The sequence below is a fragment of the Lontra canadensis genome, unplaced genomic scaffold, assembly GCF_010015895.1.
Source record: "Lontra canadensis isolate GAN:19392208 unplaced genomic scaffold, GSC_riverotter_1.0 scaffold24, whole genome shotgun sequence".
Lineage (NCBI taxonomy): Eukaryota > Metazoa > Chordata > Mammalia > Carnivora > Mustelidae > Lontra > Lontra canadensis.
The window spans coordinates 9,096,264-9,106,307 of NW_022631018.1; the positions used below are offsets into that span (position 1 = coordinate 9,096,264).

General features: G+C 47.4%; 1 protein-coding gene across 1 annotated transcript in view; it reads right to left on the bottom strand.

The window, feature by feature from the left end:
* SMYD2 (SET and MYND domain containing 2) overlaps positions 1-8,816 on the bottom strand; it is a 47,897-nt gene extending 39,081 nt beyond the window's left edge. The window contains exon 1 of the mRNA XM_032862748.1: positions 8,553-8,816. Coding sequence (XP_032718639.1) covers positions 8,553-8,725 — 173 coding nt within the window. The 5' untranslated portion in view covers positions 8,726-8,816. The remainder of the gene's footprint in view (positions 1-8,552) is intronic.
* Between the last annotated feature and the right edge of the window lie 1,228 nt (positions 8,817-10,044).

The following is a 10,044-nucleotide window of genomic DNA, read 5'->3' on the forward strand; positions in this document are numbered from 1 at the left end:
ACTTACTAACTGGGTATTTTGGAAGGCCTGAACATGTGTGGAAATTAATTAAATACTGAATGGAATAAATAGATTGCTTCTAAATTCCAAATTTGTAAACCTGCAAGTTTCTAAGGTGAAAAAAATCTTATATAAAGTTTTCCTTCAAGTGATCGTTAGAAATATTTACTCAAGTGTATGATGAGTAGACTAAATTTCATTAACTTCCCCCCCAAAAGTCTACCCAAAGCCGCAGCTGTTTTGACACAATGTGGGGAAGTTACCATTTCATTAGACCTCAGTATGTGATCAAGCCTCACCCTGAGTTTGCAGAAGTCATGACCTAGGGTGTGCAGTTAAACATTTTGATTCCCTGAATGGCCTTTATGACATACATGGATTATCAGTTTTCAACTAAACAGAAGTGAGAAGAAAATACTCAACCCCCACACCTGTCTTCAACAACAATCTGCTGAAACCTCACAATATTCAAGGCACTGTGGCTAACATAAAGATGAGAAAAACCTGCTAGAAGAGAAGCTCCGTGGTGGTAGGGATTTTTATTCCTTTTCTTCACATTGTTTCTAGGGACCGAGAACCCAGTGACTGTTCCACAGATATAAATATTTGTTGAATACATTAAAAATAGAATCCCTGATCTCAAGGAGTTTACCATCTGCTCCTAATTAAATGTCTCTTACTGTTGAGGTCTGAAGGCCACGGGAGGCTATCACTACAAACAGATTTGTGCAACTGACGGGAAAGAGCTTTCTCGGGGCACAGGGACAAGTGTTTCCTATACAAGCATCACCATGGTGAGGGAAACCGACAAAGTGTGAGCCCAGAACCCACATCCCTGAAGGTCTTTCCTGGTACTCCAAGCCTGGAGAGAAAAGGTGCCTCCTGTCCAAGGTCTTTTCATTTTGCCACAAATTGTGCTATAACTCTCTTCAAGTGCCAGGATAGAAAAGATTTTTTTATTTGGCTCTGATGAAAACCTGTATCCTGTTGGTCAGCCAGATTTTCTCACCACTTCTCTCCCCCAGGATATGCCTCTGTCTTCAAGGCCTGGCGTAAAATTCACTTCTCTGGTGAGTTGCCTTTATTTCTCCTCTTCTGCATGGTGAGTCGGGATCCCCTGGGCACCAACACACCTCGTATTACCAGAATGCACTTGCCGATACGTGCCACTGTCTTAGCTCTCACCCTACCAAGCGCTCATTTCGGATTCCAGGGACTAGAAACTTGCCAAAGAGCAGCAATTACAAAGTCTCAGACCCCCTCTTCCTATAAAAGTGACTTGAATCTATTTTAATAATATGCATGCAATATTTCCACTTAGTCATCTGAAACCCTCCACTTAGTGTGCAAGAGTCACCAGATTTTATGTTAATATATTGGCACAAGGAGCTCCGTACTATTTTTAAACTTTTGATTGAAGAAGCAGCTGGGGCACAGCTGGATTCTCAGCGAATGTACGGACTAGAAAGATAAGTTGTTTCCTGAGCCCTCAAGACTTTTTGGTATTATTTTCCTGCGAAATTGCATATTTCTGTCCTTCAGAGTAGTCTTGAAGAGATCGGATTTCCTTCTGTTCTATTGTGTTGGTGTGAACGCCTTTGCAATTGAAAAGGAGGCCTCTGAGGGTGGTAGGAACAGAGTCAGCAGAAGTTGCACAAAGTGAGGTGTGTGGCTTTGTGACTGGTTAGAGCACCCGTGCTAATGAGGCCAAGGTCACAGGTTCAATCCCTGAAAAGGCAGTGACTTCAATCAATTCTCTGCTAGAGCTCTGCACCCCTAAAGTACCACAGATTTGCTAGAAATCCAAAGATGTGAAGTTGGGGATGTGGGTGGGAAAGGGGAGGCTGACTGAGAGGCTGACAATGTCAGTCCTCTTGAGATGGGACAGAAACTTCTGCTCCCAGCACTGGCCGCTCTCTGGGGGAAAGGGGCCAGCACAGGGTGGCCTCACCCAGGGAACTGCTACAGAAAACCACGGAGCTGCCAGGCTCACCAGAAGAGGGCTCAAAGTCTGAGTGTGGTCAAGTACAACCAGGTCACCCGGATGTACGTCTAGTTCCCTGGTGATGATCAAGACATACATATTCAAAGGCAAACCCAGAGAGGGGCTCTGTGAGATGGGGCAGGACATGAGAACGGGGAATCAGTAACAGAGGGGAAATTCCTCTAAACTCAACTGGGCTTACACCGAGCAGATGAAGCATGCCTGGAACTGAAAAAGGATGACCTCACTCTACTCTGAGGTCCAAAAAAAAAAAAAAAAAAGAGGTACAGGTGTGGGGATGGGAGATGACTTTAGATATTAATGACTCTAAGAACATAAAGGATATTTATAATTACTGATTGCCTCCTTAGGAAAACAAGTGGCATAAAACTGAAATTAGTTCATAATTCCTTATATAGATAAGAAAAAGAAAAAGGGATATTAACCTAAGGCAAAAGAGGTAAGTCAAAAGCACCCAAATAAAGTAGATGAGGTGCAACAGCTGGCCGGGTTGGTCGAGCATGTGACTCTTGATCTCAGGGTTGTGGGTTCGAGCCCCACGCTGGGTGTAGAGATTAAAAATAAAATCTTAAAAACACGCACCCACCAAAATAAAGTAGAAACCTTCTTTGCCATTTAAGTTGTAAAATAGGCAACTTTGCAGCCTGCGTTCTCACTGATTCAGAGTTTCCCTGAACATCAGCACCTACCAAACTACACCTCTGGGTACTGGATCCTTCGAAAGAAATTTAAAACAGGTCTTCGTATTTCTTAAAGAACCTGCTGACTGATGGTGGGCAATCTGCTTGTCCCACAGGAATACCACCTGGGGCCTCCTAGCATAGCTGCACCATGTATTTTATTTCCAAACCTAAACAAATGAACTTGGCACCAAGTTCTGGAGAAAGAATATGTTGAAGAAAAAGAAATCTACTCTGATACTGTCCTACCAGCCAGAGAAACAAACGCTTTATACGTAGGTATAAAGACTTGGGCAACAAACTCATCTTAGTTCTAGCTGAATATTTTTAAATATTCCAAGCCCACAAAAGGACCAAAGCCTTGTGTTCTTTTTACATTGTCTTATGTAATAATTGATACATACAAAAAACACATACAGCTCTTTATACAAATTCCAAGACACTGTAATAAAGACATTTCTGAACCCACAGCAGCCTAAGCTATGTATTGAAGGATACTCGGTCAATTTATTTGTTCAAGGTTTAGAAATGTTAGTTTGTTGAACTACCTATTGAGGGAAGGGAAAGCAAAAGAAAAGAGGTAATAAAAACAGCACTCACTCCAGGAGAAATCAGAGTGAATACGTCCCAGTGTCCAGGGATGAAGCACATAGTGGATTCAGGCCAAAAGGGGTAGGGGAAGGAACACCATACTCGGAATAGAAAGGCATGGCTCAGTCCGTGAAGGACACAGAGCCTGGCCCTTCAGAAGATACTCAATAAACATCTGACCAAAAATATGTGAAATTCAAAGGAACCACTTCAACTGACACACAGCTTTTTCCTTCGTGCGATGGGGTACGGGTCCCCCTACACAAGCCATCCTTGGGAGGATCAAAAGAAGAATGTATGTGGAAATGCTTTATGAGCTGCGAAGAACATGATTTTAAGGAATGTCATTTTATGGGATCTTCAGATATTTTTGACTGAGAGATTTTGTGCGATTGCTTTTGGGAAGGAAAGGTATTAGATGGTGGTTTTAACTCACCAGAGTTTGAACTTCACTTCAGCATATCCTGCTGCTGTTCTGTCTCTTTCATGTCAAATCATTTCCAACCGTACAGCTTGGTCCCAGAGCCCCTGTAAGCCCTAACAGGAATTATGATCCCTGCATATGAAAAATACGTGTGTCATGGTGCTTGCCACAACTAAAGTCTTAAAGGACTGCTCTGGGCCACACCTGAATCACACAAAAATTAAAGAGCAGAGAGGACCCATGACAGGCTTGCTATGCAAAAATTTCTGTTTGCTTCCATTTCTCTTCGCAAATATTTGCTTAATCTCACGGCAAAAGACTATTAGAGCATCTCAGCACTTGGGAGCTACAAAAGCCTCTTAAAGAAAAAAAAAAAGGTTTACCTAAGTAGGTTCATCATATCATTTCCATTAGGGCTGGGGGGGGAAGGGTAATCCATTATATTCTGGGGGACTTGGAGGCTGAGAACTGCTGCTCTTAGCTCGGGAGGAATGAGCCATCTGAAGAATGACTCTACCAACCAACAATTTCCAGTATTTCCTTCCTGGTAGCCCCCCGCCCACCAACCCCACCATGATAAAAACATCCCTGACCTTGCAATATTTTATCACCCTCCGCAACAATTAGCACAAGTGAGACCATCAGGCGGACTGTGACAGCTTACTCTGTGCTAGGACTATACTAAGCCTTTGATTTCTGTCTCCTGTAATTCTCATGTAGCTCTGGAGGCAGGCGTTCACGGGAGCACAGTAAACATAAAGGAACCTAGTTGTTCAAAGACATAACATCAGGAAGGGAGGAAGCCAGAACTGAAACCAAGTCAATCTGGCACCCAAGTTTCTGCCTTTCTGTCTCTAAATGAAAAACTTGAAATACTCTAATATGGAAAGTTGACAACATAATGTCTCATTACCTGATGTACAGATAGCTGAATTTTGTTTTATTCGATGTAAATTTTAAGAAGAAATCTGTTCTCTGTATATTTCAATCTTACTACCCATTTAAAAAAATACTTGTGAAAAGGAGGGACTTCTCTATTAGAGCATGTGTCTAATTTTTCACTCAAAAAGCAAGATAATTTGAGAACATTCAAAGTCAGTTGTCCCCTTAGAGACTGTACAATTCTCAGAGAACGTTCTGGAAATAAACAGCAGCCCTGGGGATGCCTCCCCCATCTGGGGTGAGACTTCACTTGGTCAGCCCCAGGGTTCATCAGAGAACCTTAAGGTTTCTTAAGAAAACTGCAGCAAGAGTTCATGCCTCTTTTTTTTTTTTTTTTAAGATTTTTATTTATTTATTTGACAGAGAGAGATCACAAGCAGGCAGAGAGAGAGGAAGGGAAACAGGCTCCCCGCTGAGCAGAGAGCCCGATGCGGGGCTCGATCCCAGGACCCTGGGATCATGACCTGAGCCGAAGGCAGAGGCTTAAACCACTGAGCCACCCAGGCGCCCCGAGTTCATGCCTCTTAACACCAATTAAAATCGACTAAATATTACTTTGACAGTCTTGTAACACAATGCGTTAGATAGGATGAATAGTCCTACAGAATAAATCTGTGAGACACCACATCTTTACCACTTCTGAAACAGGACATCTCAATCATACTGTTTTGCTCATGCAAGCATTTTAATTTTTAAAACCACTTTGAGTGAGCCAGGCATGACACAAATTTCCTGAAATTGTGTTCTAACAGCTCTATTGCAAGGAGGCTAAGTGGGCCTTCCTATTTTTACCCCATACGCACAATGAGCTAACAAAAAAGGTAATGTTCTTGCCCTTAAGTGATCCATGAACCAAGAAAATAAAAGATCAAGAGAGAGACATCTTCCCACCTGAGGAATTGTACACAGAATGAATATTGAGACAGAACACTGGTTTACAGCAGATTTTTCCTTTTGAGACAAATAACAAAGTGTTAAAATATGTTGAATACTAAGTATGAAATATAACATAAAATTATATATTATCTGTTATATTAAAATATAACATAAAATTATCTGCCATAGAAAAGTGACCAATGGCTGAAAAAAGGTGTGTGTGTGTGTGTGTGTGTGTGTGTGTGTGTGTGTACAAGATGTATCTAGCAGGTGTGATAGGGACAGCTCCCAATTGGAAAACATTTATATTTTTAGGAGTTGCCCTCTAGCAGTTGAGGTGAGATAAACACCCTCCCAAGTATCACCCACCCAACTGAGTAAATGTGGACAAATTTAAAATTCCCAGAAACCTCTGTCTGAATTGTGCCAACAAGAATCCCATTCGACTGGGACCTGCGAAACTTCCATTTTTCGATTTATAGAACTTATTACTGCAGAAATCACCTATTTGCCTTCAAAATAAGTTAAGCCCAGATATCATTAATAGGACAAGGAGAACCCCCAGTGGCTCACTTATCTTAAACAGTATCGTTTATGCTAAACATGAAAGACATGAAAAGATAAGTAGTAGTTTGGTTTTTTTTTTTTTCCCCTAGCACATGAAAGGATAAGAAGTAGTTTGGGTTTTTTTTTTTTTTTCCTGTCGGGAAGGGGCAGGTGGGGTTGGGTGGGGAAGTAGCAGATTTTAGCCTGTATACTTCAATATTTGCCAATTCTATTCCTACTCTACTTGAAACTCCAGGAGACATATATGTGTTCTAGTACAGCTGGACAGACTCGTTTGTTCTTGGACATGATCAAATAGTTGACAAAGAAAACTGTGCAAAACCTAGGAGAACGACCTAACCACTAATTCTAAACTAATCGAATGGTGTACAAGGATATTTCCAATTTCATAGGTATTGTGGTATCACTATTTCCTGTCTTGTTATTCTAGTTGATTTCAAATGACTCGTTAGAGAGAAGAAATGAACTGTGGGCGTTACCAGCCCATGCACCTGAGCCAAACAGAGGGACGTGGTGGGGGTGGGGACAGAGGCAGTGGTAGGGCCCCAGTGCAAGCAGCAGCCCTGGGGAGAGGTCTAAGACACCGGTTAACGGCCCTACCAAATGTTATTCAGAAAAAAGGAGAAACAAAGCAGGCTCTGTCACATAGGGCCGGGTGCTTTGTGGAGCTACATCTGGCCCTACATTACTGTTCTAAGGTTGGGGGCGTATACAGTAGGTACAGTCAGGACACTCACAGCTAAAAAGAAACATCTCTCAGCTCCACTTCTCCCCCTCTGAACCCGAGGGATTTGATCTCTAATTCGTTGGAGGCGTGCACTGGTAACTACCATCTGAGTACCTACTATGTGCCCGGCACTGTGGTCTTCTCTCCTAGGACGGACTTCAGGAATCACCAGGATTCCCGATGGAGGGAAGCACCTTCCGTGCTGGGTGACCCCGCTTTGCTCCTGCCACTCCAGACACCCACACTGCTTCAGACTCCAAGCCACAGCGAGGCTCAGAAGATCAAGGGACCAGTCACAGCAGCCTTTTTAACTTTGGGAAAACCCAATGCTCACTTCACTCAAACGTTGCAAAGTGGTGCCATGACCCTTTAGCTCTTGACTCACCAATTCAAAGAGCCACATCACATACAGCCCTTAAGCTGCCCACGGCATGATTCTGCGTCTAGTGCCTTTCCGGGTCCCCCCAAGCGGAAGACAGTTCTGGCAGGGAGTCTGGGCAAGATTACTATAATATTTAGCCTTTGTCCCTTCTTTTGCTATGTCTTATCATAGAATAAGGCACACAAGTCTGGGAAACTGGGTACTTTGGTGTATGTTGGACTTGAGACCTGTACTCCAAAGGTACCTGCAGGACCTCAGGTCAGTGCAGTCTGATCCAAGAAGCTCCATTTCAAAGATGAAGAAACTGAGATTCAAAACAAAGGAGGGTCCATTCTTCAGAGTGGTGGAAGGTGGGGTACACACGTAATTCAACGCCATGCTTCCCGTCTCTGGAATTTTACTGAGCACCTACCTAGTAGGAAATGGGCAGAACTGAAGAGGTCAGATTTCATTCCCTCACCTATTGGGGTGACTATAGATACACAACCACACTTCCGATCTGAGCATTAGTTTTCTCGCTTGTAAAATGGAGAAAGTGTATTGGGCTGGTGATTTCTAATGCCCCTCAGGTCTGAAACTGTCATAAGGCTTAAGGGTGTAAATATGTGTGGACGTGGATGAATATATACGCATAGAAACGAACGTAGATGTACGTGTGTATATGTGTACACGTGACGTGCGGCAATTAAATACTATTTCCTACCACACATTTTGCCTAATTCCCTCCGAGACCACGTTTTCAAAATCCCAAGCCAAGGCTCGGTGCGCCCCATCAGCGCAGCCCGCCAGAGTCCGGGGTTGTGCAGTCCGTACTCCTCTGGCTTCTCTCCAAACACAAGTGCCCGGTGAGAAGGAAGAGGAGGAGCCGCGTACTTCACACGAAATGTTAAGTGTCATTAAGTTCCCTGGAGGGAACGGCCGGTCTGCGGCGGCGGGGCGGGCGGGTGGCGAGGGGAGCACAGAACATGCCGCAGGAAGCACGGGTTAAAGGTGAGCGGCTGTGGTTGCCCGAACCCGGGGCCGAGCCTGCAATGCACCAAGTGAGCAGCGCGTGCCCGGGGTTGGAACAAGCCTGGCTCCGCGCCCCTGTCGGGGCCGAAGACCCTGCACTCCCGGGGGAGCCCATCCGGCGTAAGCAACTCGGCAAATGGGCCGTGCAGGGCGTGCGGCGGGCCCTCGGCGGCTCTGTCCCAGCGCACGTGGCACGGCCCGCGCGCGGTGAGAGCGCGCCGCCCCCCCGCCCGCCTGGCCGCCGCCCCAACCGCCGGCGCTAGGACCCTGCGCGCCGCGCGCACTTCCTCCCGCCGCGGTCCGAGCCGCCGCCGCGGCGCCCCCGCCCGCCCGCGCCGCCGCCCTACCTGGCGAAGCAGTACTCGCAGTGGTTGCCCCGCTCGTTGACCGTGAGCACGTAGGCGTAGGCCGGGCAGGAGAAGAGCAAGTCCCCCACGTGGAAGGGCTGCAGGGCCCGCAGTCCCCGGCCCTTGCCCGGGCTGCAGAAGCGCTCCAGGCCGCCGTCGCCCGCGGCCCTCATGCCGGCGCGGGGCGGGGCTGGCGGGCCCGGCGCGGAGGGGCGCCCGGAGCGGCGGCTCCCCGCGAGCTGTAATTGGAGAAGCGTCACCCAGAGCCACCGCGCGGGGAGAGGGCGGGCAGGGAAGCCGCCGGAGACGCGGCGGCGGCCACCGCTCCCCGGAAGGGAGGCCCGCCCCGCCCGGCCCTCGCGCGCCCCCGGGGGGAGGGGAGAGGGAGGGGGAGCGTCCCGGCGGCCCCGCCCCGCCCGCGGGACCCTCGGCGGCCCGCCCGGCACGCGCTCGGGGCGCTTCCGGTGTGGCGGCGACGGCCACTGCCGCCGCGGAGGCTCCTGGCGGCCGGGCGCGAGGCGGCTGCGCCTCGGCGGCGTTTCCGCGGGGAGAGCGGACGGTGGCCCCACTCCCGTGGGCGGGTGGGGTCACCGCGCGTAGCCGGGACCCAAGTCCTCCCCGGACGGGCCGCCTGGCCCCCACGGTGACCCACCCTCGGCATATCCAAAGGGACCAAGATGTTCCCCAACCTTCTGTATCCTGTCCTCGTCACAGCCCTGGAAGGGGTCACCGGAACCCCGGGGAGGAACCGCCGTAGAAGAGTGTGCGGTCGGGGCCGAGGGTTAAAGGGCGCTTTCCCGAGGTTAAAGGTTTTTAAACCTCGTGAGGCTTTAGACCTTCCAGGGAGTCTCCGGAGTGTTGGGTGGGAACGTTTGCCCGTGGAAGTTAATTACGCGGGCAGCAGATGCAAAGTCCCGTCAGCTCTGCTTCCAAGAGACTTCTCTTCGCCCAGAAGGCAGGAGATGAGCTTGCCTTCAAGGAACTTCCACTCTTCCAGGCGTCCAAAGGCCATGCTGCGGCCAGAACGCTGGGCTGGAATTTGCAGTGGTTTTAATCGCTTGGACCACTCACCGTGATCTTAGGAAAGTCCATTTGGTTATGAATCACACAGAGGACTTGAGATCTCTATAGGTCCTAGAACAGTACGTAGCACATAAGTCCGATACGCAAGCAGCTGTTGGCATGACACATATGAGAAAGGAGGGTGTAGTCTGTGTTCCGAGAAGGACCCAGTAAGGACTGAAATTGATGTGCGTGCAGTAAAAACTCTTAAAAGTGTGAAGGGAGAATTTAGCAGAAAACACTAATAGTAAAAACTCAAGTTTGATCTCAAATTATGTTACACGTGTAAGTTCAGGACTCGTTTAGCACAGGGAAAGATGAATATGATTTGGAGTATGTCTTAAAATCGTTAGAATTTTTGACACCTCAATAAAATTCCTAAAATGAATAAGCCTGTAGCTTATTCCTTTAAAGAAAAATACATACATCA